Here is a 15,232-nt window from a genome sequence, read left to right as displayed (position 1 = left end):
CATCCGAACAAGCTCCTCGTGCCCGCACAGGCAGCGCGCAGCCAGCAGCTCAGCTCTTTGAAGGTAACCGCGTTTTTCCCCGTAGCTGACAAAAGGAGCATTTGATTGAAGAAACCACCACGACAAAGACTCCCCTTCCTCACTTAACGATGGAAACGTCTTCCTTTCGCAAAATTAGCCTTTTGCCATAGCAAACGCAAGAGTCCGCGTGGCTTCGGAGGAAGCTGAAGGCTCGTTTTCACGAAGCCGAATTCCGCAGTTGAAGTCAGGACTAGGGAAAAGCCCCCGTGTTCTGCGCTGCTCTCGCTGAGCTGGGTCTCGGGTTCATTGCGAGAACCCCGGGCAAGTTAAGCATCGCCCGGCGCAGTGCCTCTTCGTAACGCGTCTGAAACGTGATGCAAAGCCAAGAAAACAAACCTGTCTTTTTCCCTTTATTGGAAAAACTGAGGGACCACAGCACAGAAAATGAGGAAATTGGGAATGATGTTCTGTAATTCTGCTTACGCCCCCCCAACCCCAGAATTTTCTTCTTTTAATGGCGGCTGCTACCAAAATCCAAGTACTGTTACATAAAAAAGCATTCATATCTTTATAGTTTTCTTCTGTGTGAAATAATCAGTAAATATATCTTAACTAATATCCAAAGGGACTATTGATCAGTATTACCGGTTAACTTGGGAAAAAATCATGAAGCTAAAGCTCACTCAAGAACGTATTTTTCACATCCGATTTTGTAAAACAGCTATCAAATAACCAGGTGGGGGTGTGCATTAACAAAGTATCATCTCCTTTAAATATGAAAGTTATTCAGGGCTTTTTTATTATTATGAAAACATTTGTATCTTGATTTCAATTTGCATATCTAATTTTTAATTCCTACATTTTTTGAGTTGCACATGTGCAACGAACAGCCTCCATTTCTAGGTACGCACCGAGACATAACAGCTTCCAGCCCTCAGTGCCGGAGAGGTCAGCTTGTCAGCTGAGTTGGGATGCCTACTGTGCCCGGCCGTACCGCCACCTCCAGTCTTGTCCATTTAGTACCAGGTTTTCAACTGCTTTTCTCTCCATCTCCCACATCCCATATCTTCACCGCTTCTCAGCTCAGCCTCTGACAAACGAGCCAGGCCATTAGATACCGTGTTTGCAAGAACGAGATCTGGCTGCAAGGATATTTATGCAAAAGCACTTGTGTTCTGTCCTCAGAACAGAGCTCATTGTGCCATTAAGAAAACGTCAAGGTGTGTTGAAAACCTGCTTTTTGTTTGATTATGTTCTGATGGGCTCATGCAGAAGCTTTAAGTCTGCTTTGCCAGGGGAGAAGGAAAAGGAGCACAGCGGTCTCCTAACTCACCGGCATCAGTAATTGTCTCGATGAACAACTAAATTAAGCTCCCAAAATCGCACAGGCTGCATGCTCCACACAAATCCAAAACCATCACCAGACTATGCACGCTGACCTTGGGCACAGCACTCACGTCCAGATTGATACAGGACGTCCACACAGCCTAATGCTGCCGAGAGCCACCTCAGGTAGCTCCGCGTAGCGCCGTGCCACGCCGATACATTATCCGAGATCCTGGAAGCGGAACAGCCACTGGATGCCGAGCAGCGCCAGCCAGGCTGGGTGCAGCGCCATACCGACACGGCTGGGGTATCACGGGCCCAGCTTGCTTGGCAATAACTCGGAGATCTCTAAACTGCACGTCAGTGGAGAATCACACAGCCCGGCCGACTGGTTTTCACGAACGCCGCTGAAGGATCTGTACTTCTCCCTGGCAAGTTTACTCACCTCACGCCTGCCTCCATGAAGCTACGCAGACTGAAGCGACAACTATCCACCTGAGCAGCAAGAATTCAGGCTGCTGGGAAGGAGCGTTTAAAGTAGAAGCATGTACACCAACTTTTACTATGCATATTAATAAATATTCTTTATTTAAATTTTGCACATTGCGCTTTAACATATTACATCCAAAACATTTTGCAAATGGATGTCTACTTTGTAAAATCTTATATTCAGCTCATTGTCATTCTGTACAGAATTATAGGTACAACATTACTTTGCCACTAGTTTGCTTTTTGTAAGTCTCACAGTAAGAGAAACATTTAATGAAAAGAGATGGCTTAAATTATAAGAGAGGCTTGCACAGCTACTCAACTAAAGATACAAGCCTGAAGAAAGAACAAAATTAATGAAATCACCTCCACCAGCCTCCCCAAAAAAACAAGAAAAAAAGAAGAATCACATTAATTTAAGATAAAATTTTGCCATAAGTCACTAAATTAAGTTTTTGAAAGAGAAGGCGCAGTAGTCATCTTGAGAATTTCAGTGAAAGACAGAGCTATTTTATTGTATTTAGTTCGCTCCAGCTGTTGTCAACCAACCATTACAAATGGGCCTCTTGTGATCATTTAAGCGGCAGTATTTATTAAATTTCTCCTTCAGATGCTGTCGGTATTGTTCTCTATTGCTGTAAAAAGACTTGTTGTTTGCCATAAAGGACTGTATTTCATCTTGTGAGATAAAGATTTCCTCATCAGAAGTGCATTCAGACTCATCCTACAAATGAAAACAGGCATTTAAGAACTCGAGCATTGCCCTTCCCGTGCCGTACACCTGCCTGGCAACTGCACACGTTGTCTACAGCTGCGCTGAAGCAAGCTGGAGCCCTCATCACACCACGAGTCTCAGCTGCCTAATCCAGCCACCCGATTCACACACCCAAAAAATAGCAAAGCGCTGTAAGAGTTAGCACGAAGGTGGATGGCTTCTATCAGTTTTAAAAAAAAAAAAAAAAAAGGAGGTAAAGCAAGGGGAAGGAGAAGGAGAAGAGAAGGAAAGAGAAAGAGAAGAAAGTTGTCCAAGGAGCCTACAGTGGGAAGTAATATTTGAGGTATGAAGGCAGCAATAATGCACGCTTCATTTTATGGAATAATACGATCCTTGATAATGACTACTTATACTACAAGTTCTGTCACTTGCATTCCAGCGACCGGCAATTTCTCCTCCTCTGCAAGGCATCTCAGTTCTGTACTTCACAGAGAACATGCAAACACAAACAAACTCAACACTGGGAGAGTAAGCTATGAATCTTAGGTTCAGTTATGTTCTTCAGTGGGATTTGAGTTCTAAAGCCCCTCCTCAATCCCGAGGATTTAAAGCAGTATGCCACAACCTAAAATTCAAAGTAAGTGGTTACTTACAAGGAGTTCCACTAAGCTCTTGGCACCTTTTCCAGTATCAGGAACAAGTGACATTTCTGTAGGTTCTGCAAACTGTGACACATTTTTCATATGCTCAAACCAAGGCAACTGCTGCCCACTTTTGTCCGAGCTACAGCAGCTTTCAGCATGTGTGTCTTTGGTCTTGTCGCGATGAAACTCTGTGTGCATGATATTTCCTGAGGTCTCTCTGTTACCTGGATCTGCCATACAGCTTCCAAGTTTCTGAATCTAAAATGAAAATAGCCTGTAGTGAACTAGTAGCAGCGTTAAACCTGAGACATTCACGTTTTGGATGGAAGCAGAGGGAAAGAGGAAAGGAAAAAGTTCAAAAAGAGAGCAAGGATATATATTTTTTTAAATGCGTGTGCCTGGGGAGGATGGGGGAATGGCACATTAATTCACTGAGAGTGCGCGAAAGTGCACGTGCTTAGGAACACAGGAGAGAAGAGACTGCTTCCGCCACAACCTCTTCTAGGAAGGACCTCGATTTCAAAACTTCGATAGAGAGGTAACAGCAGATCCTCGTTACCCCATTTACAGCATTAGTCACAAGTGAAATTTGAAAGACTTCTGTGACTACTTTAAAATGTATGCATTTAAATAAGCATTCTGGAATAGCCATGTTCCTTACATGTTCATTCTCACACTTCAAAGTTTTACTTTTCTTTTTCTTCTTTTTGTTTTTGCCTTTTGTGTTATTCTCTTCCGAATTAGCCCAACATTCCACACAGCTATCTCCATCCTCCTCTTTGTCGTCACAGCGATGGACACACGAATCATCTCCTGCATGAGACAGGGAATTTTCTTCTCAGATACTTCAGTTTTGTGGATACTAAACCAATACTACGCTCTTACCAAACCTACCATTTTCATCATGGTTGCAAATGCCTTCAGTGCAGGCCACATCTGATCCCTCTCGAGATCCTGTTTCGCTGCCCTCCATGCTAGAGGAATAGCCGCAATCACTACCATTACAATGCGGAGATAAACCTGAGATGAAGTGAAAAGTTACGGTAATCTATAGTAGCTGCTGCATATTTTTTAGTTATGCCTCTAACAAGAAAGAATTCTTAAAAAAAAGTTATTTTTAAAATAACTGAGCACTGTTCACCCCATAAATGGTAAATGTGTTTGAAAATTAAGAATAATGACATTTAACATACCTTTCTTGATTTTAGGTGAACCTAATAGGGTACCACTACTAGGACAGGTGCAAGAAGTGCTTTCATTAGTAACAATTACTTCTACACAATTGTTAGCTTCTTCGGTGCTACCACAGGCTTTGCAACTACTTTCTGTGAAGTTCGAATTTTCCTTAAAACAAAAACAAAAAAAAAAATACTTGCAAGTACTGAAAGTAGCTCAGCCAGCATCTCTATAAAGGATACTCCTTCCACCAGAAAAACCAGCTGACACCGATAACAGCCACAGCATTGCTGAGAATTCTTCAGAAGTACAAGACAACTAAAAAAACCCAACCAACAACTACTTTCCCCACAGTAATGTGACCTACAGTTCGCCCATTAAGTTCAGTCAAGAGATTCAGAATAATAATTGGACTTAGTCAATTAAAGCTTCCCCCTCTGCAAAAATGCAATGGTATTCTTCTGCAACTAGTATTTGAATTTCCATATGCTAAGTGATCTTTAAGAAATGATAGTTGAAAAATATTCTAGCATAACCTGACCCACTAGACTTAGGATTATTTTTTTTTAAAAAACCCCACCAAACCCCAAAAGCTAAGGAGTTCCAGGCAACTACTTTACAAAAAGACTGACCTAATCTGAAAAAGTATTAAATTCCACTAGCAATCAAAAACTAGTTCCCCAAACTGAAATACAGTAAAAACCCCTCAAGAATTATGGAACGGTGAGCTGATGCATGAAGCACCAAATTAGAAATCTAGTTTTTTAACACCAGCAAAAAGGCACAGCTATCAATGTTTACCTTTGCTTGATTTATTTCCTTCTCTTCTGTTGCCTGCAAAGGAGTAGGGATCTCGCACACACACTTATTTTTCCGTCTGTTCTTTCGTTTTTGGCGCTTCTTCTCTTGTTTAAGCTCTCGCACTCTTTCTTCTTCTGAAAATTCTTCACAGAGCTGTTCCAATCGACTAATACCCTGTACTTTTTCCACAGCCATCTGTTTACAAGAGGTTAGATCTATTTATAGATGTTAACACAATTCAAGCTTTTACATTTACAAAAAAGGAGAAGGAAAATAGCTGGCAAGTATGTTTTATGATAAAGTTACAGCAACACAACTATTGACTATAGAAGAAAAGTGCCTATCCAGATTTAGTCATTAAATTTAGATTGTTGGAGAAGATCTATGTATGGTGGGAGCGCAGCGTTTAACTTATGGACCAGATTCGCAATTTTCAGTGAAAAGTTGTGAACTCGAACACATTTTTCGATCTGTTTAAATGGTAGATACTCCAATTATTTAACATAGCAGCACAAAAAACCACATTAGAACTACTGCTACAGAATTCCTGCAGCTCTTCATCTAGGGTAACCAGTGAAAAATCTGACTTTCTAGGCAGTCCAATTTTGAAGTGTAGATGTATCTCAAAATATAGCAAGTATCTAAATACGTTCCTTAATATTAAATTGAGAACAAATATCATAATGGCACATCTACATACAAAGTTACAAGAATATAGTTAAACTAGAAAACTATTCCGGATCAATGCTCCTGCAGAGGTAAAAATAAATTCACCTTCCCCGCCCCCCCCAAATCACTCTGGGAACTCCTTAAGCCAAAATGAGACATCGCCATTCCCACTCACCTTAGAAAAGGACCCCATATAGAGATCTAACAGTTCCATATTTCAAATTCATAGCCAACCTTACACACCAGTGTAATTACCCGAGTTTTAAAATGTCAATGAATTTTCAACACCATGCTTTACTAGATTAAAAAAACCCCAAGACAAAACTGGACAAAAATGCCAGTGTACCCAGTCCAATGCCACTTCCATAGCATTGTAAGTCTTTAAAAAAGTTACTTGTAAAAAACTCCAAGAACTAACTAGATTAGGGTTCCACTATCATCTTTCCCAAACTGATTTTATTCCTTCTTCTCTGATGTTTTAGAAGTTTTTAGAGAGAACAGGCATTATGAATGGAAGATAAACATAACAAAAAAGATCTATGTCATACCGAAGGGAAAGTATACTATTGGCGTACGTTAAAGGAACCGCATGGAGTTCTGTCTGTAGTTCAAGATCCCACAGGATTACAGAGCGCACGTGGAACACACTGAGTGCACGAGTTAGCAGTTGTGTTTGTAATTCAAAAGCACATTCTCCATTTTTGCTAATAAGCCAAATAAAAACTGTTATAGCCAGAGCTACTTGAAATGCTATCAGCTAGAAATACCTTCACTGGGAATTAAAAACACAGAAGATCCAGCGTACTGTAACGTGCAGCTTGGAAAGTAAAAGCAAGCCTCAATCTTTTATGTTCCAGTAGACTTCACATCGGAATGCAACTCAGTTGTGCTGTGCATTGATATTACACAACTGTTGCCTGCAGTGACAAGGGATTGAATGCAACACCCTTGAAGCTCCTTCCAGCCCAACGTTAGTAGAAAGCAGAAAAATAATTTTAGCGAAAATGCACACAGTTACTATAGCAATTCAAATACAAGTTAGATAAAATTCGATTTTTACCTCAAAGCTTTTGCGTAAAGCATCAACACCTAGGTAAAAAAGCATCTGCCACGTTTGTTCCTCAGCCCGCAACTTTTGCCAGATTCGGTGTAATCTTTCATAAAGATGAATACCCAGGCAGGTCAAAACTTCTTCTTGGGCTATGTCTATTGTCTTAGCATGCCTTTCTCTTCGTCTAAAGGAAGAGTTGAACCAAAGCATAGTACGGTTAAAGTAGCTGGAAGTCTACCAAGAGATCAAAGCAGTTCAATGACGTATTTTCTTTATGTACAACTGAAGATATGTTTGCATGAACAGCTTTTTAAATTGAGTTCTGCTGTGCTGCATGCGGATGCAAAATAGAAAGGACCACGTCAAGACCACCACTACATCCCTGACATGTTCAGCTGCGCACGGCACTGTTAAGCTGCACCATGCCCTCCCACCTCTGACTTCTGAAGGTGTCACCCTTCAGAAGTCAAGGTCCCTGCTTGCTCCTACCAGGAGGGATCAGCAGAGTTTTAATGCCAAAGAGATGCAGCCATTCTTTGTTTCCTAGAATTTGTATTTAGTTTATAGCCAATATTTCAGCTTCCTAGACATTTATGCGTCAGTTAACTGAAGCTGAATAAACACACATAGAAGTTTATACATTACTTACCGTATAAAGTAAAACTATTTCAGTATTAATCTGTATCTATCACCTATTAAAGAAAAATCATTATAAAGGATTTACCCTCCTAATCAAACAGTTATGATTGAGCTCAGAATTGTAGTTTTCATTGGAAGATTTTAAGATGCTAAAACAGATTGAGAAATTACTATCATATCCAAATGGTGACAAAACTAAATTGAACACTTGGCATTTGGTAAAAACTGTCAACTAAGGTTCTCTTTCTATTTCGCATATTTTGAACACCTCAATGGGAAAGCAGGCAGCCCTAGTGAGTGAACAAATGAACAAGAAGATATTTGGCGATTTCTCGCAGTCTTGCCTTCAGAGTTAAATGCACTTTAAAGTTAAAAGCACATACAAAGTCTTTGCTACTTTGAAGCACTATCTTGGAAGTCTACTTCGATATGAATATTTACATTCAGAAGTTTATTATGCAGCAAGGAGGCAAAAATCACTTTTGCAAAATACATTCAATAATAAAATAAAGAAGCAAAGCGCTAGATAGCCCACTCTAGCAAATTACATACTCATACCCTCCTGCGAACTCTGGTTCAGCTCGACCCAATAGGTGCGCGATGAAATCTGTTTCACAGCATACGTGTATATGACGCTCGTGGGGACAGCAACGCAAACCCTCATAAAGTGCAGCGCAGTAGCCCTTTTCTTTGCTGCAGTCTAGCTCACCAATAAGAATATTGTATGCCCGAAGTACTTTATTTTTGCAGTCAGTGCAAAACCTGTGTTAAAACATAACATAACAGAACTGAATTCTTATTCAAGCAGAAAGTTAGACCCTCTGACTCTAAGTTATCATATACTCAGCTATTTAATAGAGCATGCTATATTTAAACTAGGTCACATAAGGTTTATGTTACTTCAAAAGGTAAAATAGTAAGACTTTGGCTGTAAGCCATGTAAGTTTACTATATGTATTATACTACCTATCATATATTACAAGTCTGGATATCAACTTTCATGCTCCAAGGCATAAATCAGGCTAATTGTTAATATGAAGAAATTCCTATATGGATATGCAATTCCATATTCATTAAAAGATCAGAAATCCAACAGTGAACAAACTGAATCATTAGTACAAGCCAGGACAAAATTCCTCTCAAGTAACACACTCCAAGTTACTTTACAGCAATTATTTAAAGTATACTCAAGTGAGTGATAAGCAATAAGAAAAAGTTTCCTCTGTTGCCTGCTGCATAAGAACAACGTTTCCACTACAAGCGCCTTTAAACATACTTTGAATTATTAGGTTACTGCACAGATAGCCAAACAAGGTTTATTTATAACACAATGTATTGAATTTAAACATGTGATAGCTCAGATAACTCATATGAGAAGAGTAAAGTTATGAAGTCTGTTACAATTAAAATACAACCAAATTAAGCTCATTCTGTTTTATAAGAGGAAGTAATCTTCAAGAAGCTACAAAACCTCTTGCTGTATTATTCTAAAAATGCAAGTCAGACAAGCTGCTCACATTTCAGCTTTCAGCTTGAAAAGCTGGCTCTTCAGGCCATCTCTGGGTGGTGTTTTTCCCTTTCCTAGTTTGCCCAGTCACTTGACAATACTAAGTCAAACATAGTTTGATGTTTGATAGAACTATGATAACTGGCTAGTTTCTGTGGTGAAAGGAAAGAAAACAGTAATATTATTGCAGGTTAGCATCAGGAACCCTGCCAACACCATGTTTAATGTCACAGGAGATTAAAGTTATTTTGTTTCCAAAGTGTTATTTCCAAACCACCACCACCCCCACACCCATCTGTGCCCCCACAGTTTACATGAGAACCTTGAGACTACTGGAAATTAAAACTTTTTAATCAGCATAGTAGCTACCGTACACATGCAACAATAATTTAGTGGCCTTTTTTTTCCCTGCAAGAGAGACCTAATAGCACTAGCACTACTAAGTCACGAACAACTGTTTTAAAACAGTGATCTACAAGCAACACCAAGCCTAAAATCCGCTTCTCTTAGTGTAGTTCACATTATTTTGAAATTGCATGTACTCCCCAAAAGCCTAAAAGAAGGCATAGTCCCAAACAGAGTAGGCTACTTGTGAAAGAGTGAAAGAATATACACAGTTTTAATACATCAAATTGGAAATCATAATTTAATCCTAACCAAAAAAAATTAAGACAAGTACCTATGACTTCGTCTGAGGTCTCCGCATTTCCCCTACCATAACTTGAACAGTAGGTAAACCACAAATAATATTTCACCACCTTAGTCTCATCAACTGTTAGAACGCAATTTGGCAAGGTTCTCCATCACCATGAAGCTTAGATCTTAAGCTTTAGAAGGGTATCGGAAGAATCCTCTACACTTCTAAACATTGTGCAAACTCTACATACATTTTGATTCACAAAAAAACGCGGCATGTATTCCTCAAAAAGAAGGTGTGTCTTTGTTCTTTTAACATACCTGTGTTTTCGTAGATAGGTTTCTAATGTTTCTAAAAGACAACTAGAGTCAATTAAAACTACTTCATCCCTGCATTCCTGGGACATGAGCTCCCACACATCCATCCAACAACCCCTGCAAAAAAATCATAAGAAACAAAGGACTGTACATTATCCTGTTAAGGGTTTCGAAAAGAAGCAAAATAAAGCATCGTTAGTTTACCTGACTGCTCCCTGGAAAGGTCCATAGTGGAAAGTGATGCTACACTTGCTCTCCTCCTTCCTGCTGTCTTCACTATTTTTCTTATCTGCACTTAATTTCTTTGTATTGAGTGTGCTACTGCTCCCTTCACTGTCACATAGCATTAAAAAACATTTTTTTAAGCCTATACCATATATATTATGAACTAGTTATTTTTCCTAAACAAATGCTATGAAAATGCTACAGTGTTCCTTAATTTGCTTTGCATCCTTTATAGGCTAAGCCTTAACTTCCAGTAAAGTTAGGGTCGGACACAAGATACAGATTTTGCTGTCCCTGTTTATAAACCCAGATTCATAATGACTTTTTAAAGTTACAGCTGAAAGCCGGTAGTAATTTCTCAGAATATTACCTGAAGTATAGACATATAAAAGTTTTAATACTTCTGGCAGATTTCATATGACAACTTACTAAAAAACCAAAATGAAACCCCAAAGAAAAAAAGCAAAACAACAACCCCAAACTTCCACACATCTACCACAGTAAGAAACCACAGAACACCCTACCTTAAATTTCCAAAAGTTGTTTAAAAAAAAAAAAACAAACAAGCCAAACAAACCAAACTTTACGACACACATTTGGATATGCTAAAAGTACACTTATAGAGCAAAGAACAAACTTTAAATAGCAAGTCGTGTTTACTTACAGGCTTGTCTACACTTGACATTTTCTCAGAACGGTCACTTCTGTTTAAGCTCATGTATGGATACAACAGAGCAGGAAAACAGGGGAAGAAGCACTCCTATTTAATCACTAGCTCCTCAAGAGTATTTATGTATGGTATTATCTAGTTTGCCAGATCATATGGCTTGCATTTACGAGAGGTTAAAATGCTCCTTGGCCCCAGATGGAACCGAGTAGCCATAAACCAGGCACATTGAAACTGAGGACATCAAGTAACTCTCAAGTGGTATTAGCTAGTTACATAACTTGTATAATTGAACACACAAGTACAATTCAAAGCCTTTTTTGTGTGCATAAAATGCCTAACAGATGGAACTCATCTGAAGAAGTTTCTTGTAATGAAGTCAAGCAGAAGCTCTAAAGTTGATAAATAAAATTTGTTCTATTCAAATAAATTCAAATAAAATTTGAATTGACAATTCTATTTGATGCCTCCGTGTCCAGGCTGTTAGCATATTTGCTTCCACTGAAGCCAGCAGATTTATTTGGAGAATTATCAGCACTGATACACCCTGGTCACTTCTGTAGCAAAACAAATGGGTATCGACTGAGCAAGCAGAGTGCAACCGTGTTTCTTTAGCAAACTACACTAATTCTCCACAAGCCATGTTATCAGGTAAAGCTGAAAGCTTTCCTTTCAGTATATTAAAATACTGCTCTTCCGCATATTCCCTATTAACCTGCCAGCATTCAAAATACTAAGGGGATTTATTCCAGCATGAATTGAGGAAATAAAGGCAGCATTATCCTCTCTATTCATTCAGTTTCAGAATTGTTCTGCCTTGCCAAAATGGTAAGTGCAGGTTCCATGATATATGTTCTTACACAGAAAAGATTAATCTTACTAAAAACAAAGCAAAAAAAAAATTAACACTTTCATAACACTTTGAATTTGCTTTATTTTAAAAAAATATACCCCTATGATCTTTTGCTTGTGTAACATAAGCTCTAAACTAATTATATGAAAGGCCTGTAACCAAAATATAATAGAAGATAATGATTAGCTACAACTATCCTCAAGCAGCACAAGTAAAAATCAAGTGTCAAATTCCACATGCCTAGCATCTCAGGGGATTTCTCTAAACCCAAAGAGGGTCAAGTCTGCACAGAAAAATACATGGCCTGTAACTAGAAACCATGATCAAGCTTTCACAGCTTGTATGCTTAACCAGAAGCAGAACACAACTGAATAAAAAAGGTCCTGGACACCCCAAGTAAGTAAAGTAGTCTCATTTAGTGGTCATCATACCAAAAAAAAAAAAAAGCGCACCCCACAAAGAAGAACCCCCCCCCCAAAATCCACAACAGATTTACAGGGAGTATTTTTCTGGTTAACGAGCTGGAATAAACTATTTCAACTTCAAGACAGAGGCATATATACATCTTTTTCACTGGTGTATGCAAAACATGCTGTCACATTTTGAGAAAATACATAGTACAGTGTTTTAGTTTTAACCCTGCAGCCCAACCACAATAAAGCCCTTTATTAACAGTTGTGCAAGGCATTTTTAATAATCCCAAGAAAAATGATGTATATTTGTTTAGCGTGTACCCTTTCACCTCAACGTGAGAAAAACTGCTGATCAATCATTTTGGTGTAGAACACAAAAACCAGTTTGTCTTTCTGGAGCATTGTTTATATCACAATGCAGAAGCCATCCATGCCCTGAGCAGACTATGTTCCAAGTTATGTCAGACGAGATATGAAAAGCACATCAGAGAGCACTGGTTTGTAATGGCTGAGTTGCATTTTGGCAACTGGTTTTGAAGTTAAAGATGGATATTTTCACACAAAAAACACCCAAACAGAACACCCCACCACCAAGTAAAAGACCCAAAAGCCAAGAGGCAAAAATGGAACAGCTAGAACTAAGAAGCAAGTCTTGGGAAACAGCTGATTTCATATAGTAGCCTTAAACTTTATATGAAAACACCACCGATTGCCTTAGGGAGCTCTGAGAAAGAGCAGAGGGACAACTTGCACGCTGAGGAAGGAGTACAGATCTTACGTTGAGAGGGCAGAAGACCTTATTGCACTAGTTTTGTCCAATCAATAAAGTGTGAGCGAGGGCAGTGAGGAAAGGATTAAACATCCTACTGATAAGACTGTCACTCTCACTGCACAAAAAAGGGCTAACTACCTTCTTCTGAAAACCTGTTGAGAAAGGCTTATGCCCTACAACAACACACGCTGCCCAAAACTCCTGAGCGCCTCTGCTCCTCTCCCTCACAACTATTTGGGTCTACTATAATCCAAATAGCTTGGAGATTACTACTCTGGCAAACAGATAACAGCGTAAGAATTGATCTCAATGCTTAAAAATAAATCAGTATCAATAATTTGGTTCCTTAAAATATTTGAGATTGAATTGTGCATGTTAAACACAAACTTACCCCAAAGGTTTTGGTTTGTGTGTGTCCAGGGAGTGTAACTGACATCTCTTGTTCTTCTTACTTTTGGGAATTGCATCAATCATATCATTCAGTTTGGACCTACAGAAAAAACATAACCCAGTATCCTGAAAACATGGTTATCTAGAGAAATTTTAAAGGGATTGATTGAGCTCATATATCAGAAACAAGCATGCTAATGGATGTTAAATCTAAAACTTTCTTCCTGTCCCCCATTTTTACTTCTTATGACAAACAATCCTGCAGTACACAAGGAAAACACAGCATAGATTTTCCAGACAAATCCTAGCAAGCAAGACAAAGATAACTCACATCTAAAAAGCTATTGCCTAGCTTCTTAAATAACAGACCTCGAGCAATGACACCTATTTCAAAAGTGTAGGGAACCACTAACACCACTTTATCAAGCTACACTACCTCACCCTCCAAATCTCAATATTCCCAGCTCTGCACTAACCTTTCCTACTTCTCACTGGCCTGCTAACTGGAGCAAGAAGTAGAATGAGCTGAAGCCAACTGGAAGGCAAAGGCACGCTATGGTGAGCAGTCACTGTTTGGTCCGCTGACAGCTGAGAAACAAATGGCACTGAGACTGAGGCTATTTATCGTGCTAGCCAAACCCAGAAGGTTTAACTCAGTGTTACCTTTCTACTCAAGAGTAGAAAGTTTGGAGGGGGGGGGTGGGAGGTGTGTGGGTATTTTTTTTTTTTATTTATTTTTTACATGCAAAATAGTGGGGTGAAGAAACACTCTTCTTCCAGAGGTCATGAAAAACCCACAGTGCCTATTTCAGATTAATGACTAAACATTTTAATGTTGGTATCTTTCAACTGCATTCATGGCATTGCAACTGATGATATGAAAGACTAGGTCTTTTGCATTTGTTTTTTCCCGGTTCAGGCAATAACTAGTTTAACATGGCTGTAAAAGACAAGTATGTACTATAAGATTCAAACTTGTGACAATTTAGCATCACCAAGAAAATTGCAAAGTCAAATGCACAGAAGCTAGCTTTCCTTTTCCCCAGGTAAGAATAATCTGAGCAATTCTAAGACACTTACCCATGCACGTAAAACAGTGTATAAAGCTTCTTTGCATCAGTCATACAGCTTCGTGTTACAGAAAGAACCCCCTTTGGCCCTACTGTTAGGGGCTCAAGTGCTGGATTTCCAGACTCAACAAGCTGAGAAAACAGACGCTCCACGCTACGACGACAGCCAACACACGGGACCAGCTGAGAAAGTGCACTCAAAACTTCACGCGATGTCACCATCATGGCAATATTTAGATCCTGCTGTTTAAGCATGCTATGCCTCTGAAAAAGAACCAGAAATGAAATAATTAAAAAAATAAATAGACACACGTCTTAAACTGTTCAAGATTTCTTCGCCTTCAACAGCATTTCTTTATCAAAATACACTTGTGGAAACTGTATGCAGTGCTCGGAGTTTCAGGTCATTGTCTTACATAGGTCACTTAAAATACTGACTGTATGAATAAAACCACACTTGCTAATATCATAGAAGCAATTCTGCTTCAAGTCTTCCAGTCTACCCTCTGGAAGGAAGCTAATGTTTTTCTCCTCTTGTTCCTTCCTCCTACCACTCAAATCAGCAAATGCTGCTTCCAAACAAATGGCACACCTCCCTGTCCTTATCAGGAAGCCCTTTTTTCTCCACCTCAGCGCAGATGTTTTACTAAAGGGTCTCACATTCAACTCTAAGTTTTCGTCTTCTACTCACACTCACTTTATCTTTGGCACACAGAAAGCAAATTCCTGGACACTCATTGGCATATATGGAAATCTCATTTACAACAAACTTGTTCTGTTCAGACCAAGACAATTTAGTAATATTTTTCCTGGAAGGCTAAATGTCATTTCACGTTACAACTCTAACACC

General features: G+C 39.2%; 1 protein-coding gene across 7 annotated transcripts in view; it reads right to left on the bottom strand.

The window, feature by feature from the left end:
* Positions 1–1,915: 1,915 nt before the first annotated feature.
* The window catches only part of GGNBP2 (gametogenetin binding protein 2), a 20,155-nt gene continuing 6,838 nt past the window's right edge, over positions 1,916–15,232 (bottom strand). For 5 of the 7 annotated variants that reach the window (XM_087752248.1, XM_087752242.1, XM_087752245.1 and 2 more), the window contains 11 exons: positions 14,393–14,646; positions 13,314–13,412; positions 9,996–10,109; positions 8,084–8,293; positions 6,902–7,076; positions 5,173–5,367; positions 4,389–4,539; positions 4,090–4,215; positions 3,857–4,008; positions 3,205–3,453; positions 1,917–2,560 (listed from right to left, as the gene is read on the bottom strand). In XM_087752248.1, the coding sequence (XP_087608374.1) occupies positions 2,357–2,560; positions 3,205–3,453; positions 3,857–4,008; positions 4,090–4,215; positions 4,389–4,539; positions 5,173–5,367; positions 6,902–7,076; positions 8,084–8,293; positions 9,996–10,109; positions 13,314–13,412; positions 14,393–14,646 (1,929 nt within the window). In that variant the 3' untranslated portion in view covers positions 1,917–2,356. Of the gene's footprint in view, positions 2,561–3,204; positions 3,454–3,856; positions 4,009–4,089; positions 4,216–4,388; positions 4,540–5,172; positions 5,368–6,901; positions 7,077–8,083; positions 8,294–9,995; positions 10,110–13,313; positions 13,413–14,392; positions 14,647–15,232 lie in introns of all 7 variants that reach the window. The other 2 variants (XM_087752247.1, XM_087752244.1) reach the window with 2 other exon arrangements.

Source organism: Nipponia nippon, unplaced genomic scaffold (genome assembly GCF_047370975.1).
Source record: "Nipponia nippon isolate SJK-2023a ecotype South Korea unplaced genomic scaffold, ASM4737097v1 scaffold_15, whole genome shotgun sequence".
In the NCBI taxonomy this organism is placed as follows: Eukaryota; Metazoa; Chordata; class Aves; order Pelecaniformes; family Threskiornithidae; genus Nipponia; species Nipponia nippon.
This window is presented reverse-complemented; position numbering and strand designations above follow the sequence as displayed.